This window comes from Hemibagrus wyckioides, linkage group LG10, assembly GCF_019097595.1.
Source record: "Hemibagrus wyckioides isolate EC202008001 linkage group LG10, SWU_Hwy_1.0, whole genome shotgun sequence".
Lineage (NCBI taxonomy): Eukaryota > Metazoa > Chordata > Actinopteri > Siluriformes > Bagridae > Hemibagrus > Hemibagrus wyckioides.
This window is the reverse complement of record NC_080719.1, coordinates 5,290,307-5,304,791: the sequence shown is the minus strand read 5'-3', so window position 1 is coordinate 5,304,791 and position 14,485 is coordinate 5,290,307. Positions and strand designations below refer to the sequence as shown.

The 14,485-nt window shown below is 38.4% G+C and overlaps 1 protein-coding gene across 2 annotated transcripts in view; it reads right to left on the bottom strand.

The window, feature by feature from the left end:
• Positions 1 to 14,485, bottom strand: part of LOC131360365 (A disintegrin and metalloproteinase with thrombospondin motifs 7) — a 70,710-nt gene that overhangs the window by 28,432 nt on the left and 27,793 nt on the right. For both annotated transcript variants that reach the window (XM_058400767.1, XM_058400766.1), the window contains exons 12-17: positions 13,370 to 13,539; positions 12,153 to 12,286; positions 10,078 to 10,198; positions 9,609 to 9,853; positions 7,874 to 8,021; positions 459 to 585 (exon numbers count right to left, since the gene is read on the bottom strand). In XM_058400767.1, the coding sequence (XP_058256750.1) occupies positions 459 to 585; positions 7,874 to 8,021; positions 9,609 to 9,853; positions 10,078 to 10,198; positions 12,153 to 12,286; positions 13,370 to 13,539 (945 nt within the window). The remainder of the gene's footprint in view (positions 1 to 458; positions 586 to 7,873; positions 8,022 to 9,608; positions 9,854 to 10,077; positions 10,199 to 12,152; positions 12,287 to 13,369; positions 13,540 to 14,485) is intronic.

Here is a 14,485-nt window from a genome sequence, read left to right as displayed (position 1 = left end):
TTGGTGAAGATTTTCCTGAAGAGTATGCCTACACTGCATTGTCTGGCATTTCTGCATCTTTTATATTTAAAAAAGGTATGACCTTACATTGGTCAAAGCAACATTATAGTTGCTGTCTGGATTTGTTTTCCAGGGTAACTGGGAATATATTTTTTCCTTTTTAAAAAAGTAAAACCATTCCTTTTCTTTTCAATATGACTTTGTTGGGAAAGCTTCACCAAATACTAATTTTGAGGTGTCAATAATTTGCAAACCAGTGCTTTGGAGAAAAAGTTGCACTAATTGTGCAAGTAGTTTCCAACATTAACTGAGTTGAATAATTGTGTCAGTTGTATCCCCTGAGACGTGCCAATACTTTTGGACAAGTTGGGTGTTATAGGCGAGAACCCCCTCTATTTAGAGTTTTTAGAAAATCAGAGAAAAAACAAGACACAGTCTGTGGATATAAGTGTACTCACGTGGCCCGACATAATGCAGCATTGCAGCTTACTCGATTGTCGTCTGGCCGTGTGGACGCATCGCAGTAATGCTCAGCCACAATTCCAAACGTCCGCTCAACACAGTGCATAACCTGTCTCTTGACACCTGAAACAAAAAAAAAACAATATTTCCTGGACTGTAAATAGCAGTAAATAAAGCTTTCAAAATCATGGCTTGCTTGCTAACAGCTGTTCTGAATGCGGTTAGTCTACATCGTCTGGTAATCATATTCTGAGTCCCCAATAGAGCTTGAGGTAATGAGTAATATGCAGAGCTGTAAGATCTATTCCCTAAACTTGAGTGCGGTCTGAAGAATCCAGCCAAAATGTGTGAACAATAAAAATCACAGAGATTGTTTTGCTATAGTAGGTGAAAGTCTCATAAGCTCTGATGTCAGCATTTATTGGTGTGATTGGAACCATGACCTAAAGGTAGGACAGCAATCTCCAAGAGGACATAAAAAGCACTCTAAAACAACTAACATCAATCTGGAAATAATTTACCTCTAGCCTGGAAGAAATCCATCCAAGATGGAGCCACGTTACATGAACAAGACCTCCAGTGAGAAAATGTGGAACACAAAGTCGAAAACCAACTTTTAAGCCACATCAATCAGGGCGTAAGTCTACACGTTGCTCTAGAATATATGAGTCACAGATCAGCCACTATGGATATCTGCAGAACCACCAACAGCTGACCCCGTGGTGGACAGTCATACACGGCTCGAGTGATAAGCAGTGAAACGTCACAGTGAATTAAACAGTGAGTTAAAAAAATACTGCACCAAATTTCAATCCAACCATAGCTGAATCCAACATCCTCCTACAGCTGAACTCTGCCATGTCACATAATTTATCTGACAGACCAAATTCCTTAGGCCGAAAGGAGACAGAAAAACTGACAACAGAGAGTCTGAAGTATTTAAGAGCAAGGTCAAGGCTAGAAAATTCATAATGCAGGCAACAGAAAGCACAAGACTGCTGCTAGGTATGTAGGATTCTTCTCATCCTCTACACTCTCCGTTTCAATTGGTATCTTCAAGGAGATACTTTAGATAACCTTCTTTAGATAAAGAAAAATGCTGAATCAAGAATGTGTGTAGATATGTATATTTGTTGAGGTATAATGTATATTGAATTTTAACATTGTTTTTTTACTGTTTTTGTTTTGTTGTTTTTAGGTTGTTGTGTTGGTATCCTGGTCTATACGTTATGGTGAAGCCATGGACAAATTTCTAAACTAACTAAGTAACTAAGTAACTAACTAACTAACTAACTAACTAACTAACTAACTAACTAACTAACAAAACAACCAACCAACCAACTACCTATACAAACCATGTTATAATTGTTCTGCATTCCCTAAAAATGGCTCCATTGCTCCTCAATGTTTCCTTGTTTTTTAGGTTGTTGTGTTGGTGTACTTTTTTATACTATATAATGAAGCCAAAGACACATTTCCACTTTGTGGACAGTAAGGCTAACCAACCAACCAACCAACTAACCGACTGACTAACTAACCAGCTAACCAACCAGCTAATTAATTAACTCAACAATTCCAAAATGTTCTACATTACCTAAAATGGCTTCTCATGGCTTCCCTGAATAGATAAGCATCGAAGATTTAAAAATAAAGAGATCCAACTGGAAAAGAAAAATTTTAATATGTATGGCAATATATACTACCGCATAAAGCCGGAAGTTTGTGGATACCTGACCATATTGTTATTCCCCAAGCACAATTTTCTATGTGTTTACAATGTCTTTTATTACAATTTCCTGTCACTGGAACTAAGAAGCCCAAACCTGGGTTCCTCTGGATTCTCCAGTTTCAACTGGATTCTCTGGAATAACCATGATCATGAACTGGCTACTTCCAGAGGATGGAGGGTTTTTCACTGAAACTTCATCAAACCAACACCAACTTTTTCCCCAAAGTGTAAAGGCATGTATGTGTGTGTGTGTGTGTGTGTCTGCAAATTCTGTTTGAAATGTCATGTGTAAAGGTTCACAGTGATTCTGTCTGATTCACAATGTACTCATGTTCATGGAAACCTATTAAGGACTGCGGAGGTCAAATACAAAGGAAGTAAGTCATTTAACTTTTTCAGCAACTCATAATGTGTCCATAGACTGCGGAAAAAGGGTTATGTCAGGAACAGGAAAATGGCCGTTTCCCAAAGGCTAGAATAGATGTATGATAAGGTAATGGGTTTTCAGCTCCAGTTTCTGACAATCCCACCAGTCTATAGTTCTCTACACTAACACCTCTTATTCCTCAGTAAGGTGAACTACAACCAGGAAACAACTAACTATTTCTATTTATAGGGTAAAGTTTCTTAGCATCCAACATACACACAACAAACTACTCTGCATCGATGCATTGATGAATCGATAAATTGATGAATCGATAAATGCATCGATGACGTGACCGTCTCCAAGACCATCACAACACGCTCCAACCAGAAGCCGTGGATGACTACAAAAGTGCATGCTCTCCTGAAGTCGAGAGACTCTGCCTTCAGATCAGGGGACAGGGCGGCCTTAAAAATTGCAAGGGCCAAACTGTCCTGAGCCATCAGAGAGGCGAAGCGTGCACACGCCCAGAGAATCCACGGCCACTTCCAGAACAGCAGAGACTCCCGGCACATGTGGCAAGGCATTCAGGCGATCACCAACTACAGGACAACTTCACCTGCCTGTGACAGTGACGCCTCCCTTCCAGATGCGCTGAACGACTTCTACGCTCGGTTTGAGGCACAGAACAACACAACAGCGAGGAAGACCATCCCTCCTCCTAATGACCCAGTGCTCTGTTTCACCACGGCTGACGTGAGGAGAACTCTATGCAGAGTCAACCCACAGAAGTCTGCTGGACCAGACAACATTCCTGGCAGAGTTCTCAGGGAGTGTGCAGAGCAGCTAGCAAATGTCTTCACTGACATCTTCAACATCTCGCTGAGCAGCTCCATCATCCCTACGTGCCTCAAGACAACGACCAACGACAACGATTGTCCCTGTGCCAAAGAAGTCTACGGTTTCCTGCCTGAATGACTACCGTCCCGTCGCACTCACACCAATCGAGATGAAATGCTTCGAGAGGCTCGTCATGAGGCACATCAAGTCACAGCTACCACCCTCGCTGGACCCCTTGCAGTTTGCGTATCGTAGTTTCCATGGCGACCAATGAATTCCCAATGATCACCTTTAGATAATTCCAAGTATTCCAAGTTTCCAAAAGAATCATAATTCTGAGAAGCAAATAATCAGAACGTATTCGTTTTCATCTGGTTTACAAGAGGAGCGGCTTTAATCAAACTCGAGAAGTGGCCAGATTCTTCATTATTTCTCGTGCAAGTAAGGTCAGACGTAATAAGTTCAGCACACTAGTAATGAGGAGATGTATCCAGTAGGGACTTATTGAATTATAGATAACAGAAAGTGAATATATAAAGAACAAAAGGCTGTATATGAGGAAAGGATATGAAGTGAGAGAAGTGAGACAAGCTTTGATGATTTTACTAGAAAGTTTTGCAAGATACTAATTTGGAGGGTCATACCGTGTTATTACCTTGCAGTGATCTTTCCAGAGGCAAAAAATGTCAAAACCAAACATGGCTTGAAAGATCAAATTCATAACCCCTGAGTTTCACATCTTAGGATTATGTGAGGATGATCCACCCTTGAGTGAAGTGTCAGTGACAAGCACGATTGCTTGTTATTTCACTTATATGATTGCTAAGACACACGCCAAGAGTCAAACTCACCACATAGCCTACAGTATGTACTCGCCGGACCACTTTAAACTTCTTTTTCGGCTGCTCAAGTGTCCGCCAATCGACACAAGAGGCCACTGCTATGTGTTAAATAAGGAGCTGAAGGACATATCTAGCGACTGCCTATAACAACACTTTGAAAATGCAGGAGGAAATAACATGCTGATTTTTTTCAGGCGCTAATTAAAGCACGAGTAATAGCACGGAGAGATAAAAGCGTAATAGTCTTCAAAATATTCCTCTGAGATTAATTTGTACTTGTATTGTAAGTTGATGTTCGAAGTGAGAAACACACCAGGAAAGAAAATAATTAATAACAGGGTGGTCTGGTGTAGCTACAAATTTATTTATTTTTCTAAACTGGCAACTGGATGTACATACTAATTGGGCTTTTAATGACTATAAATGCTTTGTGATAGAAAAAATGTTACTGGATTAAATTTCTTCCTTTTCTTTTAGTTAATGAGCTCAGATTAGCTGGCTAGCACACACAAGCCTTATCTATTTTTAAAGGGTTCATTCTGTGTGATCAGAATGGCCAACTGATCAAGCTATCCAAACATTAGCTAGCTAGGTATTTAAGAAACCACATATTTATCTATCCTTTCCACAGTTTCAGAAAGACGATTAGAGTGACACAGTCGTCCATAATGGATTGAACTGGTTGCACTGGCTTTATTTGGAACATCCAATCAAAGATTTGGTCATAAATCGGATTGATACACGGAGTACTCTCCAATCTTCTCCAGTCCTTTTAGGATTTTGTGCACCAATTAACACATAAACAAGCATAATATTATATTATATTCACAGGATCTTGGGATTTTTACTGCAAATTTTCAGAGGGTTTAAGCCAAAAAATGTGACATCACAGTGGTGGAGGGAAATGGTAGCTCAGTGGTTAAGTTGTTGGATTGCTGCACAAAAGGAACAGCTATCGTATTATATGTAATTTATACAGGTAATTATATGTGTCTGTCCTGCTAAGAGTATAAAAGAGGATTTTTTTGCTTGCGATTCAAGTAGTTTTCTAAAAACAAAAAAAATTATACCTCACAACTAAGCACAAAAAAGCAAAATCAAGCATTTTTAGCACCACAAAATCCTGGATTAATTGATTTCTCCCAGCAGCCATGTGTACAAAACTTTCCCACGATGTCTGGTTTGTCTGTAATTACATCAAATGTTTTGTGGAAGCCATACAAACATATTGAGGCCTTGTGTCCAACCCGATCCTTGTTTGGATCAGTAGCTCTGTTTGAAGTCAGAATTCTTTCTAACGATTTGTCATGATGATGTGGGAGATATCCGTTATGGTGCGTTACGTATGCGAAATAAAATCTTCCTGCACATCAACCCCGTCTCTTAATTAATATCACAGCACTGTCAGGAACAGCATGTTTGAATAGGTTTAACTCTCCTGACACAATACTGATTTTCATTTCATTTTCATTTTCAATTGCACAGCAGCTGTAAAAGATCAAGTGTTAATTAGCTTATGAAACACCAGTGCAGCTTTGTCTTTCTTATTTAAGTCTCACATTTCATTGCTCTAATTTGTTCAACCACTCAAGCTCGATTTCCTGTTAATCATTCAACATCGCTCATAACATCTAGCTTGTCAATCCTCTTGTCTGAAAAGTCTCTTCCCATTAAGCACCTGTCTGTTTGATGCTGGGAATGAAAAAACAGACATGGCTTAAATTAAATCACACCCAGCTGTGTTTACTGTCACGTCTTGCTACGGTGAGACAACTGCAAATCAACGCCCTGTTCTGCGCCCAATTCATTTTATTCACACTACAATAACAAGGGAAATCAAAGACCTCTCAGAAACAACAAGAAATCACGTCGGATTCTCTTGTATATCGGTTCAGACCTCATGAGACGAAGAAACGGCTCTTATTCTTTCTTTTCATATTCTTATATTTGAGATTTTTTTTTATTCAGGGCTGTGCTACCTCAATGGTTAAGGTGTTTGTTTAGGTAGTAAGTTTAAGTCCCAGGACAGCCAAGTGGCCACTCCTGGGCCTATGAGCAAGGCCCCCAAACCCTTAGTTGTATAAATGAGACAAATGCAAGTCGTGTCTGCCAAATGCCTTAAATGTAAATGCATTCTGATCCTGGCTTTATAACCACAAGAGCCATGTGGAACTTCCTTTTTTAACAACTTCATTACAGATTTAATGAACATCTCCTCACTCGCTCACCACCCCAACGGCTCAGAATAAAATATGTGCATGAAGAAAATATCTAAACAAATCTCTACATAATGAAAGTGGCTTAGAGGTTAGCGAATTTGCCTGGATTGAGGGTTTGATTCCCGCCTTGTTTGGGTGGAGTTTGCATGCTTTCTCTAGGCCTGTGGGAATTCTGGTTTCCTCCCCTAGTCCAGAGACATGTGTTACAGATAGATGGACGGATGGATCCTTTATCCTTTAAACCTTCAGTCACATCCTACAATTCTTTATACAGGCTTCATTTCCCTGACTAAGATTCATGCATTCTTTCTGCCATCGTATTTCTCATCATTCTTCATCCTGAAAAACGATAAACTGCATCAAGTGCTATTTTAAAAGCTTGCAGAATAACATGAATACAAAAAAAATTGGTGATTGGGAGGCGGTACATCTGACAGGAAATAAAAATATGACGGAGTGGGAATCGAATCCAAGTCGGGCCCGAGATTGTCCCGCTGTAGTTGAAAAAAACCACAGACACTTTATTACAGAAAGGAAAACAGGGAAGTCAGAAATAAACAAAATAAATGAGAAAACATGCTTGAGAGCACAACTGCGAAAACACAAATTATACAGGAAGCACTGAGCAACGAAGAATACTATACCACGGGTATATATAGGGAAGCTAATCACGGGAAAATGGGAAACAGGCGATGGCAAATGGCAGGAACAGAGCAATAGGTCAGGTGAAGCATGTTGGGGGGGTGGGGGGGGTAAACAAAAACATGAAAACAAATACGTGAAACAAAGAAACAAAGGCATAAAATCTAGTCCTGGCAAAAAAGCAGAAATGTCTGAGCAACTCCTGACAACATCAGTGCTTGAGGTGTTGGACTACTGATCAGATGGTCCAGGAGGAATGGTTCTTGTCTCATTTCATGTATTGTGTCGACTGATTGAAATTACAATAAAATGTTCTTGACTCTTTATATGGTTGTGAGTTCAAATCCCAGGGCAATGGCTGGGCCCTTTATCAAGGTCCTTAACTGCTCAGTTGTGTGGAAAATGATGCATGCAAATAATCTGGATGAGGATTTATTAATACTTGTTAAGGTTACACTATATTACATATTTCCATCTGCTTCTTCAGTCAGAATTTACTATCCCTGATGATTTTGGGGCTTAAAAGCGAGTGCTCATGTTTAAACACTGTCGTATGAACACTAATGGAAATAAAGAACGTCTAAGAGAGTAATAAAGACTAAAAATCTGGCAGTTTTGGAGTAAATGTAAGCTTGTATGAAAGCTGAATCTGAATATGCAGAACTTTCCTTAAATACAGAAGTAAATTTTGAACTTTAGTGCATGTAACTAAGTCTGGTTCTGTACTTATACTAACTGTTCAAGTCTGAACATGATGAATATGAGAAAAAGATACCTATTCCACATGTGGCGCTGCACTCTGTCCATGCTCCACGTTTCCACTGGAAATCAGAGACAGCGCTTCCGTTGTTGGACTCGTTCAGCACGTCTCTGCTGATGGTGTACTGGTACCTCACACCCGGGTTAGTTTCCTGAAAGAGCAGCTGGAGAGTAGAAACGCTAGATTAAGTTGTATGTCAAGCCAAAACACATGCAAGCACAAACAAACACAGATACAAAACCAGGACAATGTAAACACCAGGCATTCCTGTTTCTCCACACAGTGCAGAGGAGGAGGACCAGGAGACGAGCCAGCTCCAAGCTGATGCCTCCACAAATACCACTGAGTGAAAACTGTAATTCAACTGATTCATGTGAGTGACAAATAGATTCTCATTCTCCATACAGTTGTTATGGTGCTTGCTTTTTTCTCCAGCGAACAGAAAGGCAGAGCAGAGACTAAAAACGTTACATGACAGCTTCAAAACAAACCACTCCAGCATGCTGGGATCTCAAAAGCGTATTAATTGTCCAAAAGCACATGAGAAGAGCTAATCTGAAGCACTCAGGATCCCTGTTGTACAGCCAAAGCAGGAATAATTACTGTGGTGTCAGTGCTCATATGTCAGACAAAGACACTCTCTCTCCCACACACACACACACACACACACAAACATTTGCCAAGGTTTTGCGGATATCTCCTCTGTGTGTGGAAACCCTTTAAATCAGGGTCCCTGCTCATCTCCCTCCCTGTCTGGCCTGCAGCGCTAATGAATCCTGTCTGCGCTTTCATGTGGCTAGAACACGACACTCTAGTTTAAATTAAAGAGCTCTTTTGACACTTATCTCTTCCCTATAACTCAGAATTGTTTAGTGTTCCAAAGACTGAGGAATTTCACTTGCATGAGGCAAGATTTCTCACACTACTAATATTATTCATCGACAGACTCTCAGAATATCATGCATAGTGTCAAAAAAAAAGTCAAATGAATAAATAAATAAATAAATAAATAAATAAATAAATAAATAAATTCCCAGAGTCTACAGATCCATCGAAAGCAGTAGGAGTTCTGTGTTTGATGAAAGATAAAAAAATATTATCATTTATTTATTCTGTGCTAAGCAACACTGCATGTTGGAAAGGTAAAGGAGGCATATAGAGATGAATCATAAATCTTGTATGCATTGCAGATTTCTTTTCCATGCTCTCACATTCTGCTCAGTAAGAAATATACCAAACAGCACTTTTGTAAAACTCTCTCTCTCTCTCTCTTTCTCTATGCATGTATAAATATATATACATAAAAAAACCCAGCTGCCTATGAAAGAATAAACATGAATCTTTTTCTATTCCACAGAGAAAAAACTTGTATATGAATATCAACAAGAAAAAAGTCAAAAAGATTCTTTCCCAAGGACATTGTACCCCAATACAAACTTTTAATACTTTATCAAAATAAGATTATTTTAAAAAAGCACATTAGTATTCAAGATTCAAGATTCGCATTATAAGTGCATGTTTATCTATATTACTGTATGGATTTTCCTTCCTTCAAGGCTGATAAGATCTGCTTTTCATGAAATATGATTTCTCATTTAAAACTGATTGAACTTCTTTCTAAAACATAATTTACACTAGATAAAAGCATAAAGGATTTACATCAATGATTGTAAAACTGCAGTTTGTCATATCCCTTTATGCTGTAAATGAAATCACCTGCTACTGAATTATTTTCAGAAGATGTGAGTACCTGAATCCACACAGGCTCCATAGTTGGTCCAGGGGAAGTCAGGTTCTCCAGCTGCCCCGTTCTCTCGTACATGAACACCGTCCCTGCTGCTTTGTACTCTCCGGTCCACTGGATTGTCCAATCACCATTCAGAAAATACTTTTCTGGGTTGTTGCTGCGTAAAGCCAGAAAGTTCCCAGATTCGGCTACCTCCTCGATGCGAATGTCCCGTGCTCCTTCTGGAATTAAGCCAATGTCTACATAGCCTGAGACAAAACACACAAACACACACACAAAGTTATTATTAAAGCTTAACCTCAGGGCTAAATGACTGCTCAGAGTCCTGCTAAAGGACTCCGACACGAAGGTCTTACAAGAAACATGCATTACAGTAACAAACACTGCATATTCTCACAACCTGAGGATTTACGGCATGTTCCATTCAAAAGGTGCTTAGTGAGATTTTAATCATTAATAATTCATCTCATACCCAGGCCTTCGCTCTCCTCAAAGGTCTTCTTCACGGTTTCACAAGTGGATCCGTTTCCTTGACAAACTCCACAATGATCCTCAACTGCGTTGGAGTCGATTTCATAATCGCAGCCAATACTCTACAACACACACACCAATCATTTCAAAACAAGTTTATAAGGAGTTTATCTTATTGTGATTCTAATGTAACATATTCTATAAATATGCCTTTGTGTAGGTTTGTGTAGGTTTGAGTTCAATTCAACTCAGTTCAATTTTATTTGTATAGCGCTTTTAACAATGGACATTGTCTGATAGAAGCTTTACAGAAAGTAAGAAATATAGTACAAAAGTTTAATATTAGACAAAACGTTTAATATTATACTTATATTTAAATTTATTTGTATTAATCCCTAATGAGCGACTGTGGCAAGGAAAAACTCCCTTAGATGGTAAGAGGAAGAAACCTTCCTCTTTTGGGTGACACTAGAGAGTGCGATTTACCATAAACCCCGGAGAGTGTGATTATGAATAATGTCCTTTCAGCAGTCATATACCATCACTTGGAGTTGTGTATCCAGGAGCTTCTGAGCAACTAATAATTAGCTCAACATTTGAGTTCATTATAGATTCAACACCAACTCCTCCATGCCGAAGCCTTCAGATGCTCGATGAGTTGAATTAGATTTTTCCTTTAACCATGAAAAAGACTTACGATGTAAATATATGGTCTCAGTTGTCTTATATATTATACAAAATGATATACAACAATTTTCCTATTAACTCAAAAATGTAACAGATAACTCCTTTTGAATTACTGATGCTTATTACATAAATATATTATACTGTATATATATTAGATATTAGATATTAATATGGTGTTATAATGCATTTGTTAAATGGTCTAAAAGCTTTATTTTAAGTTTGATGAATATAAAAAATGTTAATAAACTAATAAAGATTAGTCTTGTATGAAATGACACACTAAACTTTATCAGTGGTATCCTTTTGAAGACTAAATGAGGTAATTATGGTTTATCTAGCTCTACATCTAGCATGCAGAATGTAACAGTAGTTATCCTATAGTTGGCTCATCTAAATGAAATATAATATAATAATACCATATATGTACAATTTGGATTAGGGAAATTATTATTTAAACTCAAACTGAAATTCAGATATCTTGTTATTGCCACTTGCTGAATCCCAGGCTTATAGGCCTCTGGGTATCCTAACGGCAATGAAAAGGTAATAAAATAGACATCTGTACCGATGGTGCCATTACTTCTGAAGCTGACTATGTATTCTTGTCAAACTACGTGCACGAAACTTGACAGACTGAACCGGAAAGCCGTCATCTGACAACTAGTTTCAGGAGAGCTGTTTGAATGCAAGCAGAATTTCAACTTGCCCACAATTGCATTTCTCAGCACTTTGGGCATGTTTGTGCTCTCAAAAAAACAACCCTTGATGGTAAAAGTTTGAGTGCCTGTATAAGGAAATGGAATTCAAGTCAGACAAAGTCTTTACTCTACACACTGCATCAGCAGAAGATATTGTTCCCTTATGTAGATGTGCTCTGCCAAGATATGTCACTTATAAATAAACTCTTTTATTACTAGATGATTAAAACAAAACCCAATCAATAAAAATAATATATGATCTCAGTATGGTGCACAAACTATAGCTGCCTTCCAAGACAAACACACTTCACATGGTTCTGGGGTGCGCTTGCTTCAAACCAGAGCATGGGTTTCATTCTGTGTATAGATTTCTAAGAAGGGTGTGAATCTAAATCCTAGACAAGTCATGAAGTTTGAACAAAGTTATGCACAAGAATACGTTGGCTGAGAGAATGAGAGAATAAAAGTAATTGCAAAATGGGCTGAACAACTATGTGGTCAGAACCAAAGCAGACAATTTTGGGAATAATAGAATGCTGGGCTTTTGTAAGGCAGTCTACAATCTCTTACACAATGCCTTTTTCTTGCTCTGCTTGCAGCCGTCTGTGACACAGTGAAAGTTTTCCAAGTAAAGACACTCCGACTGGAGATTTTCAGTAATTACTACTGGAAGGTCAAACTACTGACTGACCTTACAGATTCCATTAATGCACATGTCTCGACTCAGGCTACCCTCATAGCACTGGGTTCCGTCAATTACAGCGTCCACCATCTTATCTGAGAAATACTCATTCACTGGGCGACAGTGCAGTTCACATGGATTTACTGAAAAAGAAGAGAAAAGATTTCTGTTGTAAAACTTTTTCATGCCACAAGCTCAAACACTGTACACAGAAACATTAAATTGCTTTAAAATAAAAAGAAATAGTAGATTTCCTAATAATAATGTACATAATAATCTTTCATTTTTATGGGTTTCAGTCACATTACAGATTGTTTACTATGAGAAGTGGCTCCAGAATCCCAAGTCATAGTGATCAAATTGAACCTGTAGCAGAATTGAGTCCCAACCTATAAAGTAAACTGGGGTTCAGTCCACAGGCCCTAGTTTGAGACTCCAGAGTACCTTTGGAGTTAAAGTTGAGTTCTGGGTTCCGAGCTCTGGATTCTTAACTGCCCTAATTCTACATTCCAAACAGTCCATAACTCTACAGTGGAAGTAAATTCCAGAGTCAATAACTCTACAGTTCAAGTAGAGTCCAGACTCCCTAATTCTAAAGTCCAGTTTGAGTCCAGGTTTGAGTCATATTACAGATGTTTCACTATGAGAAGTGGGTCCTAAATCCAAAGCTGTAGTGATCGAATTGGTTACAGACATCTAAGACAAAGGACTGAACTGAGTCTAGAGTTTAGAGTCTAGAAATGTAAAATCATATGTTGTCCCAAGCTATAAGGTAAACTGGGCTTCCAAGTAGCTTTGGAGTTAAAGCTGAGTGCTGAGTTTCTAGCACTGGAGTCCTAATTGAGACCAAATTCTTTCATTCCACAATCCAAATTGAGTCCAGAGTCCATAATTCTACGGTTCAAGTAGAGTCCAGAGTTCCATGTGATTGAATTGCGTTACACTAACGTAATTTGAACATTTTGCACATTCAACATGATTTGGTCATGTATTTTAATAATGTTTAGTTATATTTTCAAGCCCTGAATAAAAGGTAATTCAACATTCTTATCCAAAATGAGGCTCCACCTAAGTCATTGTCCTTCTAGAACAGACATTATCATGTTTGTGGCTTTAGAACATACTGGTACATCATCCTACCACTAATGTGCATAATGAAATCTTGTTGTTCATTCTGTTCATTTACTATTACGCACAAGCAATGGACGTGGCAACATAATGCTTACTTCGGTTATTGACGTGTACCCATTGGTAGAATTTGCCTTTATAAGGGATGCTGTTGAACTTGCTGCACTGGATAGACCTGAAGCTGGGTTGGCCTTGAGCACATGGCTCATGTTTACAGATCTTGTATCTGCGGCGCTCCCCGAGGCAGTATCTCCCGCCATTCCTCGGTCTGAAGGATGCAGAAGGAAAGAAATCTCACTGTAAGATGTGACATTACCACAACAAGATTTTTAGAGATTACATAAAACTCTAACTTGAATTTGTGTATAGAACCATGATCAGAATCATCCTCCATGTAGATGTTAATTTCTTGCTTTCTACTCATAGCCAGAGATACTGTTGTTGGACCATGCTTTAAAGACAAAAACAAAGGTTTTGACAATTTCCTACGCATTAACAGCATCTTAGTCAGTGAGAAGATCTTGAATGTAGTCGGATTTGTCTATTATAAGAAATTTGGACCTCTCTTGAACCACTGGCCAATTATTTACTTATTTCTAGAAATAAACACTGTAAAATAGCTAAATGACCTGCCAATGCAACAAAAGCTTGGAATTTCAAACTTGGAATTAGTAAAAATGACTAGAAAAGCATTTTTGTAATCTTGTAATAGGAAATGTATAAATACAACTCAGCTTAAATGCCCTTGTAAGTCTGATGTAAGTTATACTTTTCATCACAATCACCATGCATTACACTGAAAATCATCAGAAACCCTTGGAACACATGAAAACATCCATACACACAATCTTATCAGTAAAGTAATTACTAGTTAGGGAAAAAATGCAAACCATTTCACCCTGCTGTCTGCTATGCTACAGCGTCTATCTCACAGAGTGTGATATAAATAACAAGTCTATTCATTGTTTACTGGAGAAGGGCACAAGCTTGAGCTCAAACATGTGTCGTGTTTAAGTGAACATGCACATTATGCCTTCTAAGTACAACAATTTTAAGTAAAACCAATTTATGAAGACTGAAACACTACACGTATGTTGACATAATCTAAGTTTTCTTTTATTTTTCATGTGACAAGGTAAAAGCGTCCCTGATACGAGCAATAGAAGTATATGGAGTGACTGAAAAAGTGTTAAAAGCATCATAACTATTCATTT